Below are 24,391 nucleotides of genomic sequence, written 5' to 3'. Positions count from 1 at the left end.
GAGACCTATAAGGCAATGCCTGACATAATTAATGACAGAGAGAGCTATGGTAAAGGAAAAAGAAGCAGCAAAGAGAGGGAAACACTTAAATGTCATACTACTTAAGAGTAAGAGTTGTGGATCTGACAGAACTGGTGGATTCAAGTTCCTATACAAACTTAGGCAAAACTTCATCTCTCTAAACCTAGTTTCTTCAGCTGTATTTCAAGGATTGCTCTGAAGATTAAATAAGATCCATGTAAAATTCAGGAATATACTGAACATATAAGTATTTGGTAAATATTAGCTAATATATTATTACTGTCATTAGAAAAGAAACACTTTTTTTTCAAGATTTTATTTATTTATTTGAGAGAGAGACAGTGAGATAGATAGCATGAGAGGGGAGAAGGTCAGAGGGAGAAGCAGACTCCCTATGGAGCTGAGAGCCTGATGCAGGACTCGAACTCTGGAATCATGACTTGAGCTGAAGTCAGTCACTTAACCGAGCCACCCAGGTACCCAGAAAAGAAACATTTTCAAATTTTTATTTCACCGAGTTTTAAGTCAGATTTATTTATGAAATGTTTTTAACTCGAAGTAGTATTGAATAAAAACACAGCTGAGGATGAGGACGTTAAGCTCAATCTTTTGTTTGTTTTGATTTTTTAATTGTTCAAGTACAGCACCAGTAAAATCAGCTATTATAAAAGATAATAAGGAAGCTGACATCTGAAGAGTGAAAAAAGATTCCCAAAGAAGTGAGACTAAAAGAAAATACTGGCATTTAGCTTTACATCAATCTGGAATTACAGTTGAAAAAACTGAGAAGAAGAGTAAAGCTCTCAACAACAGCTTTTTGACTCAAGGACTAATTATAAATGAACTTGATCTCAGAGAAAATACAGTTCTGAATGCCATAGCAGGCACCAAGCAGGAGTAACTCTGTACCATTCACTGCCTCTGCTAAATACCAAAAGGAGCCAGTCCCAAAACTCTGCAAACAAAGAAGTCATAGAAAGTGAAGCTGTTAATTTGAGCAAGGTGATCAAAACAGAATAGTTAATTTGAAGCTACTATATGCCAAATGCACATCTAAAATTCAAAATACTAGTTAAACATGTGAGGCAGTAGTCAGACCACTATTGCTAAAATAAATCCTCTGTTTTAGTCAGGCTACATTTTTAAACAAAAACATTACAAAAACCTTTTGTTTTAAATTGAAACCAAATTGTTGTTTGCCATGGAAACTGTCTGACAAGAGTCAGCCAGCTTCACCTTTGACTAGGAGGATAATTTATCAATGCCAAGTCATGACAAATATCCTGTACACCAACTCAATTCCATCCCTCTGACTCCCTGACCCCCTTGCCAGGAACTCTGTAACCTACTCTGAAATAAAGGTTTCTGCTTTTCACAGTTACATAAAGAAGCCACTGCTAAATGCAACAATTTTCTCACCAGGTCTTGCTGGTGGCTAGAAGACCAGAGAGTGATCCACAGAGGTAAGAATGAAAAATAACATTCTCATTAAGAAGAAAAAGAGAAGAACAGGTGTACTCCCAAATCAGAAGTCCCCTGAAATGTCCTAAGTCAACATATTTCTCCAATATGCCCTCTTTCTATAGGGAATTAAGAGAGTAAGGGAAAGAGGCAGTGGTTAAGTATAGAAAGAGGTTGCTTTAAAAACAGAACATGGAATATTTTTTCTTCTTCTGAAAGTACATCTCAGTTGTTAAAAGGCAATTAAAAATATCATTCAATAATTTTTTAGAAACATATCTACCCCATGATAAGTCATTATAGTTGAAAGTTTAATAAACACTGCTTCCTTGCAGAGGTTCTTTATTTACAAATACTACCTACTGTTAAAAATATATTCTTTTGGGTGTCTGGGTGGCTCAGTGGGTTAAGCCGCTGCCTTCGGCTCAGGTCATGATCTCGGGGTCCTGGGATCAAGCCCCACATCGGGCTCTCTGCTCAGCAGGGAGCCTGCTTCCCCTCTCTCTCTCTCTCTGCCTGCCTCTCTGCCTACTGTGATCTCTGTCTAATAAATAAATAAAATCTTAAAAAAAAAATATATATATATATATATATCCCCCCCCTTTTAAGAGAAGTAATACTCGGGAGCACCTGGGTGGCTCAGTGGGTTAAGCCTCTGCCTTCGGCTCAGGTCATAATCCTAGGGTTCTGAAATTGAGTCCCACGTCAGGCTCTCTGATCAGCAGGTAGCCTGCTTCCTCTTCTCTTTCTGCCTGCGTCTCTGCCTACTTAAGATCTCTCATTTTAAAATACTCATTTTCAAGAACACAATGTGATATAAATGATTGACATTTCATAAAAAAAGAAATAGCACCTAATTTTCTTCAAAAATAGCACATTAAAAATTTAGTTAAAATGCTAAAATAACTTACAAAACAGTATTAAAGAGATGCCCTAAAAACACAAAACAACTCGTTATATAATTGATTGTGACGACAAAGATCAAGCAACTAGTCTCCCAAATACTGTAACCTACAGAAATTATTATAGAAAAATAAAATAAATCATAAAGAATTTCAGTTGTTATCTGAATTTTTTCCTTCTTGGAGACCATCTTCTTACCATCTTTGCAGGTTTTTCCATTCTCCAGGAGTTTGACCCCAGTTGGGCAAGCACACTGATAAAAAGGTTTGACTGGAGACATCAAACACAAGTGAGAACAACCACCATTATCAATTCCACATGGATTTGTAGCTGTCAAATATAAATCACATTGATTAATACCAATGATTATGGATGCCCTCCCTCTCTCTAGGTACACAAAGGTTAACAACCATAACATGAGCAACTGTGATAAATGAAATTACAACCAAATGTCATCCAGGTGCTTGGCTACCAAACCATTTGCAAGGAAGGAAATTAATCAGTGAGAAATGACTTAGCATTCTGTACCCAAAGAGGAATACACAAGAAATAAAGCAGGAGTCCCCCGCCCTAAAAGAGCTTACAATCTAATCAGTACACCAAAATTAACAAGCTAGAAAATTATACAAAACAATGAAACTAAGCGCTATCTTGCACATGACAGACCGTAAGTAACTATAGAGTCAAATAGAAAGTAAATCACTAGGAATTAAAGAAGAAAACTTTCATGGAGGACACAGGACATGACAGGACCCCTGAAGGATAGGAAAGATAGGAGGACATTTCAAATGTGGTAAAACTGTATGAGTAAGAGCTTGAAGGCTATACACGGGGAAAAATAATAAGGCAAATAGTCTAACTAAATATTCAGATTTCTGTTGACTAATAAGAACTAGAGCTGAGTGAGCAGAGAGAATGGGAACAAATTGTGGTGGATGGCACTGAAAGCAAAGATGGTAATTAGAATGGTAAAAAAATCCACTTTGGAAAGATTAACTGGAAAGGATAGGCATGGTTGATTAAAAGAGGAAAAACAGAAAAGCAGAGATTAATTAGCACTTTTGTCAAAACTATGGAAAGGGATGGATTTAAATAATATTCATAAAAGAACAACATAAGATGGAGACCAACCAAATATGAAACGTAAAGCAATGATGACTGCAAATTTTGAAACTAGTAAAACATAAAGGTTCAACAGTGCCATTAAAAACAAAAAAAACAGGGAAATTCTCTCCTAACGGCTAACCATGATAATAAAAAATTCATACAGCATTTGTTAAAAAGGGTAGCACATATATTTTAAAACATTTTTATGGACTCATGATCATCAGATTCCAATATAATATATTATTTAACTATCTCCCCCTAAATGGACAGAGCTAATACAAAGCAATGCACAATCAAAATACCCTTTATTTTTGGCTATGGAATACAATCTGAAATATACTTAGACACATGCCAGACATTTATTTATATACAAGTGCCAAACACTTAACATTCTCATATTCCTTTTAAACCTAGTTCTACTCCTCTCTTATAAAAAATTGTTGCCAGCAGTCGAAGTCCAAGTCACTGCATAGGTTGACCAAAAATAGAAGCAAAACTAAGAAAAAAGGTTGGGGCGGGGGAATGTTGGGCGGGGGAAAGGTTGGAAGGGGAATGTGCACAGAAAAGTTTAAGCAGGTATTTCATCAGGAAACCTAAGGAACTTAAATTCACCAGTTAGAGTCACAGAGGTTTCTATTTTTAAAAAGTGCTTCTTTTTCAAAACACACTAGAGAGAAATAATATAAAGAAATGCATCTGTACATAAGCTTAGCTATCTCAGCTTCTTATTTTATTTCTCTCTTCTCAACCACCATAACCCCAGATCCAAACAAAGGAATTAAGGTGGCCAATAGTGATAGAAAACAAACTACAAATGGCTTAGGCTGCTGTTTAACCTGAATTACATTTTGACATTTCCCCCATGTTTAATTCCTTCCCACTACCTTTGGATATGACCTCTCTGCTCCTGCCTTCACTAAAGCCAGACATCTGAGTGCTAAAGCTATTCCAACTTGCAATTTAAAAACCAAGATCACTTACCATTTGGCTGCCTCTGTTGGCTGAAGGCATGTATATCCATGGGAGAGAAGATGTTAGAATGGATTTCACGCAGACCCTCGCCAGTGTACTTGTTGCAAGCCAAAATGGAGTGTGTATTCCAGTCCGTCCAGTACAATGTGTCCTCAAATAATGTCAAGGCAAAGGGATGTGGAAGGGAACCTTTAACCACTGCCTGCCTATTAACAAAAACAGAAAAACTCAAACATTTCTAAATTTTATCAAAACTTGATTCTGCCCATTAAAACATCCTGTTTTCCACAATAACACACACAAATCCTAAGTAACACAAATCTTAAGGTCAAATACACCGATGAAAAATAAGCCACATAATAAATCTGAATATATTTTCATAGTGTCCAAAACTCCCAACCAAGTACTTGGCAACAGGCCCCAGGTTCATTACAAACTAGCAGAGAGAAGGCTCAAGTATTAGCACTGCTGTCAATTCCCATCTCTGGACTCACATCTTCCATTCTTCCATAAAATTCATGTTCTTAGGTGAACAAAAAGAAAAATCCCCAGGTTTGAAGTTGGCACTGTGAAGTAATTTAAATTTGCAATAGGTTTTCCCCTTCTTGATGTGTAAAAACAAAGAATCTGAGCCTGTTTCTTCCATCATTTCCTATGGTTTTGGTAACTGAAAGTAAAAACATATACCTGAGGCTAAAAAAGGTGTTTTGGTGGATCTCATTCTGCAAACCCCAGTCTAGCTCTAGTAAAGGATCACTTCTACTTACTTTCTGCTATATAGTGACTTAACCTCCACAAGTCAGGTAGCAAAAACAAAAACAAAAAAACAAACACCAAGTGCTGCCACTTGTGTTCATGAGACAAAACAGACCCAAAAATCTCACAAGCAATCCATACTATATGAAAGGAAAGGCAGAGAGCCTGATTAGTGCTCAACCACAGAACTTTGCAGTGTCATGGAGAGTTATCAGTAAATATTCCTGAATAACAAACAAATCATGTTCTGCTCCAAAATAACATTCAAGAAAAAAAAATTCTTTGATATTTACCTAATGTCAAATATAATCTTTTCATAGACAGACTGGGAGGGAGGAATGGAAAGTATAAGCAACCGAAGAGAAAGAAACAACATCACATATTGTAGGGAATACAATCCAGTTTTTAAGGTCCTGGACATTACTTGATGATCTCAAATACTGAAGAGACCACGAGCATACAAAATTAAATTCAAGAGCAGTGAGGTAATTTTTATCTAGGCAGAGTTAATATCTGTTATGCACATGGAATGGTCCTAGCCTAAGGTGTTTTAAATTCAGGCCAGATTTTTAAAAAACTGAATACAAGATTAGCATGACTGGCTTACCAAACAAATTTTCTATTTTAGACACTCATCCCTACTCTGCCAGCCCACGTCACCACAATTTTCTCTCATTTTTCTTCTTTTTCCTGTAGCAGATTACTTTTCCTTTTCATTTCCCCAAAAGAACTGTCACAAGGTCAACTTCTGAGGTGGTTTCTTCCAATTTTTAAATGAACGGCTTTATTAAGTTTACCAAAGTGGTTATGTTAATTATAGGAATAATATCATAGTTTAAGTCCAAATTTAATGAGGTCTACATATTTCACACTAAAAATCTATCAAAATTAGGTATGGTAAGAGAGTTCTGAGAAGCTGCCAAGAAAGAAGTTACACAACTGGAAAAGGAAGAATAGTAATAAATGACTTAGAATTTCATTAAGTACCCTAAAGAACTACAAATTCCATAATAAAATCTTTGAAAAACTTTGGGAAGAAAAAAAGCCCTCTAAGTCCTTTATATATTAATAAATAAAAAGTTAAAATTCACCCTATGAAGTAAATCCAGGAAAACAAACAGTAAAAACAAAATCCCTCCCTAAAAGACACACTTATAAAAGATATACACTTTATACACTGACTAAAAACATTTATATATCAGTAAGAAATCAGATAGACCAGAGTTCAATGTCCCTCTGACATTTATTACTTACATTATTTAATTTTTATTTTATCTATAAATGAAAAATAATAATCTATCCCCACTGAGTTACTATAAAGTTTAAATGATAATATACGCAAAAGCATTTAGCATTATGTCTGGTACTTAATAAACATTTCACGAATAATCCCTCAATTTTAGGATACATTTTTTCAATATTTTAGTATTTCTGAGATAGGGTAACATTTTACAACTGAGGTGTACATTTCCTGTTTTAGTCTATAAATCAATAAAAAGTTTTTAAAATCAATATCATTTTAGAATCAAGTAAATACTATACTCTGGCTTATTTATATTCCCAAGATCTCACACAACTCTGTGCACAAATTAAATGGGATGATTAGACACTCAGTACTCAGGAAATGCTTGATAAAATTAAATTTTTAAAAAATATTTTATTTATTTGAGAGAGAGAGAGAGCTGTAGACTTCCCACTGAGTGGGAAGCCCAATGTGGGACTCGACTCATTCTCAGGACCCTGAGATCATGACGTAAGCCAAAGGCAGACGCTTAACCAATTGAGCCAACCAGGCACCCCTAAAATTAAATATCTTAAATGATATATGTAATTAACAGAGCTGATAATGTGGGGCTCGATCCCAGGACCCTGGAATCATGACCTGAGCTGAAGGCAAAGGCTTTAACCCACTGAGCCACCCAGGCGCCCTGTTATCCCTTATTCTTAACATATTTTTTGGGCATTTATTGATTCATCCAACCAATGGTGACTTGTTCCTGAAAATGGAAATAACTGTACATAGCCTTCATCTTTCATCTCTCTGGTTAGGATTACTAAGTAGGCCCATCTCTTGGTTTCTCCCTGAAAACTTGTTTCTTTAAGGAGGAGTTGATCATGGATACCAAAAACAAACATGGCAGAAAGATCAAAGCCCAGCTCTTCAGCAGTATGTCACAACAAGAGGTGTTAAAATATGGATCTCCAATATGAAGACAAAAGAAAAGAAACTGAGACTGCTGTTGATACTTTGATTTAGTGCTGACAACCTCTGAGTAACATCCCTTCCCCGTGTCTGTCATTTTCAGCCGTGTACTGATATGGCTCAATCCCACCAATACCCCCAAGTACATAAGCCACTTGCTGCCTCTTTCATATTCCATGCTTGGTGGGTGTCTCTCTCAAATTCTGTACCAACTGGACTTATCCTTTACAGAACACCTGTGCACTTGAATTCACTTTCTCTGTTTCTGGACCTCTTCCCAGAACGCTGTCCTCTGCCCCTGTTTCAGAATTCCCCCACCTGTGTGGGTAATAAATCTTTGTTTGGTCATACCAAAGCACTACTGTCATTAATTCTGACATGTGAGCCTAACTTTGGAAGGGAGCTTCCCTCATCGTAGTGAAGCTGTTATAATACATAATATATATATATACCTCTGCTCCCAGTGGTAGCAGCACAGGTTTGAAAATCTCCACAAGAAAACACAACAACCAGGTAGCAAAACCAAAACCCATGGACAACGTTCACAACAGAGCCAAGTAAAAAAATATTACCACAAAACCCAAAATCCAAAAAGGTATGGCAAACTACCAAGAGCCATAAGAGCTGAGTGGCATCAGTATCTGCAGGAGGAATCAAAAAGGAAGAAAAAAAAAAAACAGGGCCATCAAGAGACCTAAGAACAGGAAAACACACAAGATAGGTAACAATGAAAAGTAGGGCAAACAAATATGAGAACATCAGCTGACTAGGAGGGGTTCTGGCCACTCCAAGAATGATTGAATACAATGAATTCATGGTTGGCACTGAATGGGGCTAGTGCATTTTAACCCACTGTGAACTCTCAAAGCTGACATTCCAGGGCTCCCTTCCAGACAAAGCCCCAAACTGAGGATAAATTACTGGGAGTAGAATGAAAAATGAGAATGACAGGTACAAGCAAGATAATGGAAAAATAAGGTAAAAAAAAAAAAGTGGGAGAAGGAATCAGAGTCAGGAAACATCAGAAAGCAAGCTGCCATTTTTAGAACACACACACACACAAAACGAGAGTTCTGTGAAATTACAAAAGTTATGATGCACCCTGCCTTCTTTGACGAGTTCAAGAAATACAATCACATATGAAAGTACGACAAAATAAGTATTAAGGGAAATCCCATTTAAAAAGTTAATATTCAAAACAAAACCAAAAATAAAGAGAAGAATCTTATCTCTACAGACAATTAAAATATGCCAGAAATATATGGCTCTTGAACAAATAAAATTTATAACCTATTGCAAAATAATACTTTAACACAAAAGAGTAACACAAATTAAAATTAAAAACCTCAAAACTGAGGTGACAGAACTGATGAAAGAATAAGAAAAATAAGAATAAATCATTTCAGAAATGTAGTTTAAAGTAGAAATAATACAAGACACAATAAACACACAAATAAGGAAACAAAGTGAAAATGAAAATTTTTTTCTTTTTTTGTGATTTTTTTTTCAGTTTTACTGAGAAATGATTGACATACATCACTGTATTGAGTTTAAGGCATACACGATGATGGTTTGATTAGCATATGTTATAAAATGATTACCACAATAGGTTCAGCTAATACTCATCACCTCATGTAGAAACTTCAAAAAAAAATCAAAAAATTTTTATTTTAAATTTTAAAAAATTAAAAAATATTCTTTGTGATGAGAATTCATGGGATTTACTCTCAGTAACTTTCCTGTATGTCATGCAACAGTATTAACTACAGTTATTATGCTGTACACTGCATCCATAAGGAGAAATTTTTAAAGATCAAAAAGAAATAGGAGAAGAAATTTAAAAATAAAAGATATGAAATACAAAGGACAGGGGAGAGCAGAATTATACTGGAGCAAGGATATGACCAAATGGTAACCTGAGTGGTAACCTGAGAATTAGGAAGTACCAGAATCAGCAAATATGTAGTTTAATACAAAAAGCCTACAAGCACCTGGGTCGCTCTCAGTCAGTTGAGCATCTGCCTTCAGCTCAGTCATGATCCCAGGGTCCTAGGATAGAGTTTCACATCAGGTTCCCTGCTCAGTGGGAAGCCTTTTCTCCCTCTCCTCCTCCCCCTGCTTGTGTTCCCTCTCTTGCTGTCTCTCTCTCTCTGTCAAATAAATAAAATCTTTAATAAATAAATAAGTAAATAAATAACAATCATAGCAAAAAGGAAGGGAGAGGGAATGGAGAAACACTAGAGTAAAATTTCTATACTTTATAGGAAGTAACTCAGTTTATATAAAGTTGATTTTAACAAAATGCATATTGTAACTCTTAGAATAATCACTAAAATTGTTTTATTCTCAAAAATATAGTTCAAGAGGGGTGCCTGGGTGGCTCAGGAGGGTTAAGCCGCTGCCTTCGGCTCAGGTCATGATCTCAGGGTCCTGGGATCGAGTCCCGCATCGGGCTCTCTGCTTGGCAGGGAGCCTGCCTCCTCCTCTCTCTCTCTGCCTGTCTCTCTGCCTACTTGTGATCTGTCAAATAAATTTTAAAAAATCTTTAAAAAAAAATTAAAAAATATATATATATAGTTCAAAAATTGGGATGCCTGGGTGGCAGTCAGTTAAGTGTCTGAGTCTTAATTTCGGTTCAGGACATATCTCAGGGTTGTGATTTTGAGCCCCAAGATGGGGTCTGTGCTGGGCATGGGTCCTTCTGAAGAGTCTCTATTCTCCCTCTGCCCCTCCATACTCTCTCTCCCACTCTTGAAAAAAAAATTAAATTAAAAAATCAACAAAGAAATTATTTATTAGAAAATACTTAATACAAAAGAAGGCAGAAAAGAACCAAAAAAAAAAAAAAAATCCCAAAAATGGATATGAAAAAACAAACATCAAAATGTCAGATGTAAACCCAAGCATATCATTAATAAACTAAATGTGAATAAACACTTCAATCAAAAGACAAAATGTTGGGGGCACCTGAGTGGCTCAGTTGGGTAAGCCTCTCTCTCTGCCTTTAGCTCAGGTCATGATCCCAGGTCCTGGGCTCTCTGCTCAGCGGGGAGCCTGCTTCTCCCTCTCCCTCTGCCTGTCACTCCCCCTGCTTGTGTACTCTCTCGGTCAAATAAATTAATAAAATCTATTAAAAAAAAAAACCCTAAAAGGTTGAGCACCTTAAATATAGACAGTTTTTCCTTTTCAAAAAAAAAAAACACTTCCCTATGTATAGACAAAGATTTTTAGACCAGGTAAAACAAAACAAGATTCAACTATATGCTGTCTACAAGAGACACATTTTATATTCACAGATACAAACTGAGAGTAAAAGGTCACTGTAAACAGTAACCATTAAGAGAGACGGAGTGACTCTATCAGACAAAATATACTTTAAGACAAAAAATATATAAGAGGTAAAGAAGCACATTTTATACAAAGATTCCAATCATCAAGAAGAAACTACTATAAACATATACAAAAACAAACAAAACAAAAAACAGAGCCTCAAACAAATGAAGAAAAACCTGACAGAAATGAAAACTATGATAGACGTAGTCCAAGATGTCAACACCCTACTTTCACAGAGGTATATAACAACTAGACAGAAATGAGATGCCTAGCTGGTTTAGTTGATAGAGCAAGCAACTTTAAAAAAATATATTTTATTTATTTATTTGAGAAACAGTACACAAGTTGGGGGTGAAGCAGAAAGAGGAGGAGAGGCAGACACCCTGCTGAGCAGGGAGGCCAATGTGGGTGGGGCTTGATCCCAGACCCTAGAATCACAAGCTGAGCCAAAGGCAGACACTTAAATGACTGAGCCAGCCACCTAGGTGCACCTAGAGCATGCAGCTCTTGATCTCAGGGTTGTAAGTTTGAGCCCAACATTGGGCATAGAGATTACTTAAAAATAAAATCTTAAAAAAAAAAAGAACTAGACATAGGATATGGATAATAATAATCATCATCATCATCATCATCAAGGATATGGAAATCCGAACATTATCAACCAATTTAAACTGGCCTCTAAAGAAAATTCTCATCCTGTAATAAAACATACATTCTTCAAAATATGCATGGAACTTAGTCCAGGATAGACCACATTCTAGGTCACAGAATAAATCTCAATTCGTTTTAAAAGACTGAATCGGGGGCATCTGCCTTTGGCTCAGGTCACAATCCTAGGGCACTCATGCACACACTCTCTCTCATTTAAATAAATAAAATCTTAAAAAAAAAAAAAAACTAAATCATATAAAGTATATTTCCTGAGAACTACAAAATTCATTAATAAACCAACAACAATAAAATTTGAGAAATCCATAAATGAGAATTTTCTAAATTCTAAATTTTTCTAAATTCTTCCTTAATGTCTTCTCAATAAGCAATAAGAAAGTCCAAGAAGAAATCACAAGAAATTCTTTTAAGTATTTCAGGTAAAAGGAAATGAAAATACAACAAATAAAACATTTATTAAAAAATATATAGGATACCACTAAAGCGGTGCTTAGGGTAAATTCTATAAATTTACCCCTTAAGTGCCTGTTCAATAAACTAAGCTGTAAGCTTAAGAAACTGGGAGTGGGGAGGGAGAGCAAACTAAATGCAAAGCTAGCATAAGAAAGAAAATTAAAATATTAAGGTGGTGATCAATGAGATATTAAAACAAAAAAACAGTAGAGAAAAAGAGTCAATAAAACTGCATGTGGATTCTATAAAAAGATCCACAACTCTGACTATCTTTAAGGTAGACTGGGCTCCCCGAAAAAGAAAAGATGTAAATTGGGAAATTTGTGAATAAGATCATGAATATAAGAGGGGCGTCAGTACTGACCTTACACTATAAGAAGATATGATGAATAACTTTATGCCAACTTAGATGAAATGGAAATATTCTTAGAAAGAAACGAGTTAACCAAAGTGATTCAAGAAGAAATTTTTAAAAACCTAAAGATTTAGAACAAATAAAGAAGTTGACTTAATAATTTAAAATCTTCCCATAAAGAAATCCCCAGGCCTGGGTAACTTCACTGATGACTTCTACTAAATATTGCAGCAGAAATAATATCGATCCCATACTCTTCCAGAAAACAGAGGAAGAAGAACCTCCCACCTCATTCCATGAGGTTAGTATTATACTAATAACCAAGGCCAGATAAAGAAAGAATAAGAAAAATCAACTATAGACTAACACCTCTAATGAATAAGGACATAAAAATCCTCAACAGAATGTCAGCAAACTGAAACTAGGGACATCTAAAAAGGATTCTAAACCATGACCAAAAGGAATTTTCCCCAAGAATGTAACAATGGTTTAACAACTAAAAACAATTAATGTAATTCATCATGTTCACAAAAAATAAAAAATAAAAAGTAAATCACATGATCTTTCAGTGGATGTAGAAAAAGCACTGGACAAAATATAATATCCAGTCATGGTACAAATTGTGAAGAAACTAGGAATAGAAGGAAACTTTCTCAACCTGATTAAAGTGTCTACAAAAAAACCTACTGCTAAAATCATGCTCAATGGCAAAATAATAATAATAACAAATATATAAATATAAACATATTATTTATATTTAATATATCAAATATATATTTAATATATAATTATAATGTGTAATGTAATTATATATAATTTTATAATATGAATTTATTATTATTATTTCCCCGAAAGTCAGGATCAAGCAGGATGACTTCTATTCAACACTGTAACAGTTCTAATCAGTACTATCAAACACAAAGAGAAGGCATCTAGATTGGAAAGGAAGAAGTAAAACTGTCATTAATTCATAAGTGCCATGATTCTAAATATAGAAAATACTAAAGAGTGAGGAAAAGAGGCAGATGTTTCCTTATGGGGACAAGGAAAATGATAAATCAGCTCAACCACGGATGCCCCAGTAGACCTTTCCACAGGGCCCACAGGGCTAGGCACACATTAACCAAAAAAACAAAAACAAACAAACAAACAAACAAAAAAAAAACACCATGAGATAGCAAATGCTGGCAAGAATGTGGAGAAAAGGTAACCTCTGTGCACTGATGGTGGGAATGTAAATTGGTACAGCTACTACAGAAAACAGTATGGAAGTTCCTCAAAAAATTAAAAATAGGATCAGATGATCCAGCAATTCAACTTCTGAGTAAATATCTGAAGGAAACATGAAATCACTATGTCAAAAAGGTATCATCTATACACCCATGTTCACTAAGCATTATTTAAAGAAGCCAAGACACGGAAACAACCTAAGTGTCTATAGACAAATGGATGGATAAAGAAAATGTGTGTGTGTGTGTGTGTGTACAACAGAATACTATTCAACTAGTCCCCCAAAAAAAGGAAATCTTGTCATTTGCAACAACATGAATGGACCTTGAGGACATTATTCTACATTAAATAAGTCAGAGAAAGGCAAATATTCTATGATTTCATTTAGATGTGGCATCTTAAAAGAATACATAAATTGAAATTAATAATTCATCCACAACACCACAAAAAAATAACTAAATAAATACTTGAGAATAAATTTGACATAAGAGTGTAAGATGCCCTACAGAAAATGCAGCATAAATCTGAATGCAAGAGTTAAAACAATAAAACTCTTAGAAAGAAAACAAAGCTGTAAATCTGCATGACTTTGGGTTAGGCAATGATTTCTAAAGACATCAAAAACTCTTTTAGCAAAAGAAAAAGCTAATGGATTACACTTTATCAAAATAAAAAACTTCTGTGCTTCAAAACACACCAATAAGAAAATGAAAACAAAAGCTGCAATTTGAAAAGCAATTATTTCTAAATCATATATGTAATCAAAAAAGTGTTTCCAGAATACAATGAGATTCTTAAAACTACGAAAAATGCATTAATTTAAAAATGGGCAGGGGCGCCTGGGTGGCTCAGTGGGTTAAGCCGCTGCCTTCGGCTCGGGTCATGATCGCACGGTCCTGGGATCGAGTTCCGCATAGGGCTCTCTGCTCAGCAGAGAGCTGAGAGCTTTTCTCTCTCTCTCTCTCTCTCTCTCTCTCTTCCTGCCTCTCTGCCTACCTGTGATCTCTCTCTGTCAAATAAATAACAAAAAATAAAATAAAATAAATTAAAAAAAATAAAAATGGGCAAACAACTTGAATAGTGTCTTATACATCTAACTGGGGATCACATGAAGGAACTATACTGTGTCTGGTAGGCCAGACAGAAGTAAAGTAAATACTGTATCTGAAATAGAAAGAGAGAAACATTAAAGGTATCTAAATCATTTCATCAAAATCTGGTATTTACTTCTTTCCAAAGTAATTCTTTTTTCCTGATTATATAAGAAATACATGTATGTTCCCCATGAAAATTTGGAAAGAGAAATGAAAAGAACATCTTTCTAGTCCTTTACTAAAGCATGCACACAATACGTACATGTATCTATACCAATACAAGCCAATTCCCAAACATCTAGAAACAGAAAAACTGGCTTCTATTTTTGTAACAGTTAAGGTACAACAGGAAACCAACTAACGAATAAGGTTCAGAATTTAAAATATAGTAAAAATCCATTTGCTCTAAATCATAGCCCCCGAAGGACAGAAGGAAAAAAGCTGAGCCAAACCAAGAAATGATGAAGGCACCTGCAGTAAGCCAAGAATAAAGAGCATTTAGCACCCCAAATTACTGAGCTTCTTCATTGGGAATATATGCAACAAGACCCCAAAGTCCATCTTTCTCAACAGTGGTTAATTTGCCTTGAGAAAAATGGTTAAGTTATTTTGAAAAGACTAACTCACCCTCTCGTCTTGATATTTTTTTTTTTTTTACAAAATTGAGTTTTTGTAAATCTGTGGCATCATAAAGACCTGTTTTCATTTAACAAGGCATTGTAAAGATTTTTATCATGTTATTAAACATTTCTTTTAGCTATATAACTACATTGAATGACTGTGCTATAATTTAAACATCCTTATTGTTCAACACTCAACATTATATATTCAAGTGTTTTTAAGCAGAAACTTACATTAAAAAGATTATGAAATGATCAGCTAATGAAAATATTTTAACCATAAGCTAGCAGCAATCTAATTCTGTATTTTCCAAGAGCACTGATTCTGTATTCACTATCTCAGTGTTTTTAACAACTTTAAAGAACTAAGTACCATGAATATTGAGACTCCACTATAATTAACACTGTGGAAAATACTTGCTTTTATCAGTAAGAAAAAATACAATTAACATAAGTAAAACATTTTAAAATTTTAAAATGGACAAAATTTTTTCTTAAACTTAATGTAATAAAAATAATAAGAGATGCAGACATACACTGTGTGTGACATTGGAAATCATTAAAATCATGCCATCGAAAAAAATGGCAGTATGGTTAAAAGCAGATATTGTTCAACATTCAGATTATAGAATCTGTATCTTGCATTTATATTTAACAGCATAACTGCTGGATCCTACTCTTTCTTATGCTGTCCATTTTATTCCTTCCTTACTCTCCCCCCATTTCTTTTTCACAGACTTTTCCCACTAGATTGAGTTTACATGCTCCCTTTATGTTTCTAGGTATTTGGAGGATATACAAACTGTTTTACTCAACTTCAATTATCGTTATGTTTTTAAATCATATTTGATCCAATTTAGATAGCTATCAACTGCAAGAATAAGCAGTATATCTATCCTGAGAGCCCTACATACAAGGGAAGATGTTAAGATGATTTTACAACTGCAGGCCCTGTTTCCTCATCTAATCATCCCACCATCATTTCTCTTTTTTACTGATAACACCTGATAGTTACATATTTATTATGCACGTCATTATTTTCTATTTCAAAATATCACATGGTCTAAGTTTTAAAAACACTTTTGTTTTAACAGCAATTACAAGATTTAGCTTCACGTTTAACTGGTTTCATTCTTCACAAATATTTAATTATCTGACTTCCTCGCCCAAGCTCTACATTCTAATTCTAAAGCATATCAAGTAACTTTTTCAGAGAGAGCAAATGGAAATAGTCTATTTTGATTCTTTGCATATCTTATGCCTTTCTGTTGCCTTAACACATGAACAACACCTGCCTGCATCAACCATCAGATCTCAGATCTTTTCTTCCATCATTTCTTCTCTGCTTCTCCAAGTTCTGGGAGATTTTTTCAAGGTTAAATTCTCTTCCACTGATTTTTTTTTAGTCCTCACTGCTTAAAATGTTTTAAACAATCATGCTGTTTACTATCATTGTTTTTACTGATCTTAAATGTATTCTTTCATACTATTAACTCTATTTGCATGTATACTGTGTCCTCTTGAACTCTGATAATTTTTTTCTCCACTATCTTACAGGAGATTACAGGAAGTCATTTCCTCTGGTTCCTTGATACAGGTCATTCTTTGGATTGTAGTAGCTTCTTTATGCCCTGTTTCTGTTGTTGTTGTTTTCTATTTGCTTATATTTTAGAGAAAAGTCTATACTTTATTGGAAGTTGAGATCAATTCTGTTATAGCCTATAAATTCCTGGTCCAGGTTTTCAGTTCAAGAAGAGAGAAGGTAAATAAATTTTCATTTGCAGTTTTACTTTGATTTGGAAATCAGACGAGATCGGGCGCGTTCAGGGTGGTATGGCCGTAGACTGATTTGGAAATCAAATCACGCACAGAGGGGGAGAATTTGAGGATAGCAATAATAGCATATTCGTGTATTTTTTTCCCATGTTTCTGGTAACCCTAAAAAATCTGTTACTGTCGTGAGTCTGCTTATTCTCTGACACCATTGTGCTCATTCACAACCAGCTTTAACTACACCTCTGATCTTTGCCTAACGTGCTCAATCATGTCAAGTATGGTTGCCATAATACATGTGTCCTTCAGTACCTGGTACATTTCCCAGAAGTACTAACAGAATCCAGATGAGGCCTACTTTCACCCTAGCCCACCACCTCCTTTCCCTCCTCCTCCTCATCCCTACCTCCAGCCATCATCTCTGGAGATATGAGGTTATTATTGCTTATTTGGGGAAATCTCTTCAACTTGTTTCTTTGAGAAGTCAATTCTACACAAGTTCCGGAGGTAATGAACCATGTCAGTCTGCCTAGGTCTAAGGGGTTTCCTGAAACCCAGACAAAAATGGATGATTAATCTCACAACATTTCAGTCAGATTGGGACATCCTTCAATCCTGAACCATGCAGAAATTCTTCAAGGTTTCTGGTATTTTGTTATCTTTGCCTAAGTCTCTGGTACTGATACAAAATTCCCCTATGTTTATAGTTCATGGCTTTAATAACCTTTAACTTGATAATGACTATAAATCTGTTTCTCCCTGTGAGGCTGCTCTGCTGAGCTGCAGGCTCATATATCCAAAGCTCTCCAGAATAACCATAGTTTTCTCTAAGCAACTCAACTGCAAACATGTCTAAAGCTGAACTCAACCTCACTCTCTTCCTACATTAAAAAAAAAAAAAAAAAAGACAGGAAAAAGAGAAGAAAGAAAAAAAGAGAAGTAAAAGGAACCTATTCTACTCTTCTGAATCCCTCTCAAAGGAATGGCACTTCCATCTAACCAGCCATTCAAAGTAGAAAAAGGAGTCATCAAAGATATATCTTCAGGGAGCTACAGGTAGTTCATTAGGACTAGGTCTTAGTGTGTAAGGAAGGAATTGGTGAGACCATTTTTCCTAAGTGAGACAAAGGAATTAGATCATTTAAGTCACAATGAAGAGTTTGTACTTCACCTGAGAATAACGATGAGTTACTGGAAGATTTAAGGAAGTGAACTAATTATAAATAATCTTCAAACCATTTTCTATACAACTATCAACCTGGGACTTCCAAAAGACAAATCTAGCCAAGTCAGTTTGCTACTTGAGAATCTGCAATGACTCCCAACTACTTTTCAGGATAAAACTCAAATGCCTTTTCTTAGAATACTAGACCTGTATGATCTGGCTTCCATCCATCCTCCTAGACTTGCCTCCAACCATTGCCCCACTCCCTACAGCTGCTAAATAACACTGATCCAAAAAAAAAAAAAAAAAAGTGTTCTTTAATAACCTTAAATTAAAAACCTGACCCTAAAATTAAAGAATCGATTCCATTTACTATAGCCCCAAGAACCATAAGATACCTGGGAACAAACCTACCCAAAGAGGAAAAGGATCTGTACTCGAGGAACTAGAGAACACTCATGAAAGAAATTGAAGAAGACACAAAAAGATGGAAGACCATTCCATGCTCTTGGATCGGAAGAATAAACACTGTTAAAATGTCTATACTGCCTAGAGCAATCTATACTTTTAATGCCATTCCAATCAAAATTCCACCGGTATTCTTCAAAGAGCTGGAGCAAATAATCCAAAAATTTGTATGGAATCAGAAGAGACCCCAAATCGCTAAGGAAATGTTGAAAAGCAAAAATAAAACTGGGGGCATCACGTTACCTGATTTCAAGCTTTATTACAAAGCTGTGATCACCAAGACAGCATGGTACTGGCATAAAAACAGACACAAGGGAGTGGAACAGAGTAGAGAGCCCAGATATGGACCCTCAACTCTATGGTCAATTAATCTTTGACAAAACAGGAAAAAATATACAGTGGAAAAAAGACAGTCTCTTCAATAAATGGTGCTGGGAAAACTGGACAGCTAGCTCTTTGTAGAAGAATGAAACTTGACCATTTTCTTACACCATACACAAAGATAAACTCAAAATGGATAAAAGACTTCAACGTGAGACAGGAATCCATCAGAATCCGAAAGGAGAACATAGGCAGTAATCTCTTCGATATAAGCCACAGCAACTTCTTTCAAGATAAGTCTCCAAAGGCAAAGGAAACAAAAGCCAAATTAAACTTTTGGGACTTCATCAAAACCAAAAGCTTCTGCACAGCAAAGAAAACAGTCAAGAATGGGAATGGGAACAGATATTTGCAAATGACAGCACAGACAAAAGGTTGATATCCAGGATCTATAATGAACTCCTCAAACTCCACACACACAAAACAGACAATCCTATCAAAAAATGGTCAGAAGATATGAACAGACACTTCTCCAATGAAGACATACAAATGGCTATCAGACACATGAAAAAATGTTCATCATCACTAGCCATCGGGGAGATTCAAATTAAAACCACATTGAGGTATTACCTTATACCAATTAGAATGGCCAAAATTAACAAGACAGGAAACAACATGTGTTGGAGGGGATGTGGAGAAAGGGGAACCCTCTTCCACTGTTGGTGGGAATGCAAGTTGGTGCAGCCTCCTTGGAGAGCAGTGTGGAGATTCCTCAAGAAATTAAAAATAGAACTTCCCTAGGACCCTGTAATTGCACTCCTGGGTATTTACCCCAAAGATACAGATGTCGTGAAAAGAAGGGCCATCTGTACCCCAATGTTTATAGCAGCAATGGCCACGGTCACCAAACTGTGGAAAGAACCAAGATGCCCTTCAATAGACGAATGGATAAGGAAAATGTGGTCCATATACACTATGGAGTATTATGCCTCAATCAGAAAGGATGAATACCCAACTTTTGTAGCAATATGGACAGGACTGGAAGAAATTATGCTCAGTGAAATCAGTCAAGCAGAGAGAGTCAATTATCATATGGTTTCACTTATTTGTGGAGCATAACAAATAGCATGGAGGACATGGGGAGTTAGAGAAGAGAAGGGAGTTGGGGTAAATTGGAAGGGGAGGTGAATCATGAGAGACTATGGACTCTGAAAAACAATCTGAGGGGTTTGAAGTGGCGGGGGGTGGGAGGTTGGGGTACCAGGTGGTGGCTATTATAGAGGGCACAGATTGCAGGGAGCACTGGGTGTGGTGCAAAAATAATGAATACTGTTATGCTGAAAATAAATTAAAAAAATAAAATAAAATAAGGAAAACAAAAAAACCTGACCCTAGCTGTTAGGAATTATTTTTCACAGAGGGCTTTTATTATTCCTTAAAGAGGTTAGTTTTAATACTTTTTTTTTAAGACTGTATTTATTTATTTGATAGAGATCGCAAGTAGGCATACAGGCAGGCGGGGGGGGGGGGGGGGGGGGGAAGCAGGCTCCCTGCTGAGCAGAGAGCCCGATGCGGGGCTTGATTCCAGGACCCTGGGATCATGACCTGAGCTGAAGGCAGAGGCTTTAACCCACTGAGCCACCCAGGCGCCCCTCCCTAAAGATGTTCAAGTTTATTATTTTTCTTCAGTGTCTGTCAAGGCAGGTTAAAATAGCTTATTTACACCCTTGATATCTACTTTAAAATCAGTTACCTATACGTGCACCTGTTTCTGAAATCTATTCTGTGCCATTGGTCTCTATCCTTAGATTTAATACCTCATTGTTTTAATTATTCTAGCTTTACAGTAAATCTTGAAATCAAGTTGAAAGATGCTATGTTTTTTTTACCTTGATAAAATCAACTGAACTATTTTAATAGATTCTAGACATTCCCAGACAAACTTTAGATTTAATTTGTCAATTGGGTTTTTGTTTTTTGTTTATTTGTTTTAAGTGTGCACACACACATTCAAAAATTCCTTTGGAACTTTTAGGGGCAATGACCCCCAACACAACTGAAAATACAAACATAACTTTTGACTCCCACAAACTTTAACAAGAATAGCCTACTGTTGATCAGAAGCATTACTGATAACATAAATAGCCAATTTACCAATGTTTTGTATATGTATCTTTATTTATATCTTATAATAAAGTAAGCTAAAGAAAATGTTATTCAGAAAATCATAAGACAAAATACATTTACTGTACTGTATTTATTTAAAAAATACACAAGTAAGCGGACCTGTGCAGTTCAAACCCTTGTTTTCAAGAGTCAACTGTATATTAATAATTGTTTTTTTAAGCAGGCTCCATGCCCAGCATGGAGTCCAATGCGGGGCTTGAACTCACAACCCTGAGATCAAGACGGGAGCTAAGATCAAGAGTTGAACACTTAATTGAATGAGCCACCCAGGCGCACCTTGACAATTTTCTTAAAAACTAAATATTGTAGTTTTCCCAAAGATATATATTGAAGTTTTCCCCCTGTTGCAACTGAAGATCAAAGAACTATGAATTTTATATCTCACAAAGCACATAACACTCTTACAGGTGATGTATCTTCTGCAGAGATAGTGTTTAGGAATATTAATGTATGTTAGGAAATGCCTATGAGAGCTTTGAGTAACCTGTGTCTAAAGGCAAATGATACTTAAAGCTACATTGCACAGCTTATATGAAGACTGTTTGAAAGGAGATATACAAATGTAAATAACTAAGTATACACTATAAATTCCTGTTATTTATTTTCTTTAAAGGAAGAGGGGCAGAAATGAATCTTTGAAGTTCATCATGGGAATTGTACAGCTCATGTGGGTTTTTCAGATTTGTAATCAACAATTATGTAGCTTTTCCCAGAACTGAACCGGTTAAGATAATTTTTTTTTACTTTTGTGTGAGGTTTCTTTGCAGAAAGTAACTGACCTAAGGTTAAGTATATTGTTCTCAACTGAGGATCAATTAGCTTACTCCTTCCAAGACCAAACTGCATTCCTCAAGTATTTGTAAGGCTTTCTGACAAATGTATTGGTGTTCGTCTCAAAAAGAACTCAAAGTGTAGAAGTTTAAGGACAAATCCATTATCACCAGAAGAGTAGCTAAAAATATCATGCATTGCTAATGACTAGTCAAAAGCACCATTTTCATAAAGAACTGCACACAATTATTCTTCTGTAATAAATAATATCATCTGGCCCACATTCACTGAATTCCTAAAAAATACTAGGTACTGTGGTCTGCTACATGCTTCTATCAAAAGCAAAAATCAAAACACTGATCACTGAAGGAAGACTAAAGGCATACAGAGTTTATTCCTTCCCTGGGTACTCCAAGGTCTATTCTTATCTTAACTTCCAGAAGATGTCTATCCCATTTGTAGAATTACCTCTACTGTATTATGCCCCAATTTTAAACAGAGACCACCATGGGAAAGTAATATAAAATTAACATATACACAAAAACTGCATTTTTAAAGTACATTACATCCTTTAGTGACTACATGTCAATTTTTTTTTCGTCGAATTTAATCTGATGAAAACATTCTCTTGCAAAGAACTCCTCTAAGTTTCCACCTTTCCAATGTGTGCTGGTGATTCATTTTCCTCTACCTGCTGAGAAGCTTCAATATAACTTGCTTTTTACCTTTTTATTATAAAATAAGACTGATACAGAAAAAAACCCAGTGTAACCTTCACCCAAATCAAGAAAGAAATTTCCTAACAACCTCAGAAAACTCTTCATGGACCCTGTCTCAACCCTTCCTTCTCCTCAAAGTAACCACTATTCTGACTTTACAGTAATCTTTTACTTTTTAGTTTTATTAGCTGAGTGTGCATCCACAGAAAAGTTTAGTCTTGGCCACCTGTTGTTTTTAGTTTCCTATGTCTGTTAAGTCTCATGACTTTATTTTTTTAGAGCAGCTTTAGGTTCATAGCAAAATTGAAGGGAATGTACAGAAAATTTTCCATATACCTCCTGCCCTTATACATGTACAGTCTTCTCCACCATTAATATCCCCCATCAGAATGGTACTTTTGTACCACTTTTGTAGTATAAAAAAAAAAAGTAACTTTTGTTACACTTGATGAAACTACACTGGTTTATGATTACCATCATAATCACCCAAGGACCAAAGTTTACTTTAGGGTTCAGTCTTGGATATTGTCCATTCTACAGATTTGGACAAATGCATGACATGTATCCATCATCATAGTATGATACAGAATTATTTTCATTACCCTAAAAACCCTGTGGTTGGCCTACTCATCCTCCCTCAACGCTCTTTTCAGTCTCTTTTAATCTACAGGTTCCATCATCATTCTTTATAGCTCATCTGTTGAAGGACCTGGGATATATTTAACCTCTGGGTCCAGAGCCACTGATGCAAACTCAAACAGCAGCTGACTATGTTCCTCTGTCCTCTGTTTTTCCTGCAAATTCCAAGTTCAATCAGACTCATGCTGAACTGATACCTTTGGCAAAATGAAACAGGGCACTTTTCCTCCAAATGCAGGCAAATAATGTCTATTCTTTTCCTAGTTGTGATGTTAGCAGCCACTCACGTTCACTGCCTAGATCCAATAGTTCACTGAAAGTTACAAAATGCTGATGTTCTAATAGTATCACTTGTTTTTCATATATTAGTGGGAACAGCTTTCCCCTATCTACTGTTTTGTTAGCTACTGGTAGATTCATGTAGGAAGAAAGGGAAAATAAATTGCTTCTTTTCCTTTTTACCAACATTAGGAATAATGATGAATTGGTTCCCTACCATCCTCTCCAATGGACCACTTCCTTTCTACAGTATCATTATGAACTCAAGGATTTAAACACACTTGATGAGTTTCTTTCCATTCTTGAACTGAGAGAGGCTCCTCAAGTTATTTCTCCAGGCTTACTAAAACAACCCTAGAGTCTCTTAACAGTTCTTTACTATCTGGTATGACATACATTCCCACTCATCTTGTGTATTTCTTGCCACAGACACAGAAACAACTTCATCTGAAAGGTATATATATTTTTTAAGATGGTACGGTTTCCCAAGAATATAATATGGGTGCTTTTATTCCCCCTATTCCACTTCAGTGCTAATAGTTACGAAATAAACATATTTGTGTGTATTTATCTGTGTAACATAAAATACCTTATAAGCTCATGCCAGTACTTCTTTTTTTTTTTGGACAGAGAGAGATCACAAGTAGGCAGAGAGAGGGAAGCAGGCTCCCCACCAAGCAGAGAGCCCCATGCGGGGCTTGATCCCAGGACCCCAGGATCATGACCCGCGCCAAAGGCAGAGGCCTCAACCCACTGAGCCACCAGGCGCCCAGTATTTCTAAGTGAAATTCAGAATTATCAGTTTTCCTTACTTAACAGGGCTCTACAGTATTATATTTACTTCCTTTCATACTGAAAATCCTGCATATGCAAGGGCAATAGAATACACTCA

At 35.7% G+C, this 24,391-nt stretch overlaps 1 protein-coding gene across 2 annotated transcripts in view; it reads right to left on the bottom strand.

Annotated features, from left to right (window-relative positions):
• The window catches only part of LRP6 (LDL receptor related protein 6), a 169,520-nt gene that overhangs the window by 77,931 nt on the left and 67,198 nt on the right, over positions 1-24,391 (bottom strand). For both annotated transcript variants that reach the window (XM_045073353.1, XM_045073354.1), the window contains exons 4-5: positions 4,474-4,670; positions 2,584-2,715 (exon numbers count right to left, since the gene is read on the bottom strand). In XM_045073353.1, the coding sequence (XP_044929288.1) occupies positions 2,584-2,715; positions 4,474-4,670 (329 nt within the window). The remainder of the gene's footprint in view (positions 1-2,583; positions 2,716-4,473; positions 4,671-24,391) is intronic.

Source organism: Mustela putorius, unplaced genomic scaffold, assembly GCF_011764305.1.
Source record: "Mustela putorius furo isolate JIRA1106 unplaced genomic scaffold, ASM1176430v1.1 tig00537227_pilon_pilon_pilon, whole genome shotgun sequence".
NCBI classification, from domain to species: Eukaryota; Metazoa; Chordata; class Mammalia; order Carnivora; family Mustelidae; genus Mustela; species Mustela putorius.
Note: the sequence above shows the minus strand (reverse complement) of the source record. Positions and strands in the feature narration are given on the sequence as shown.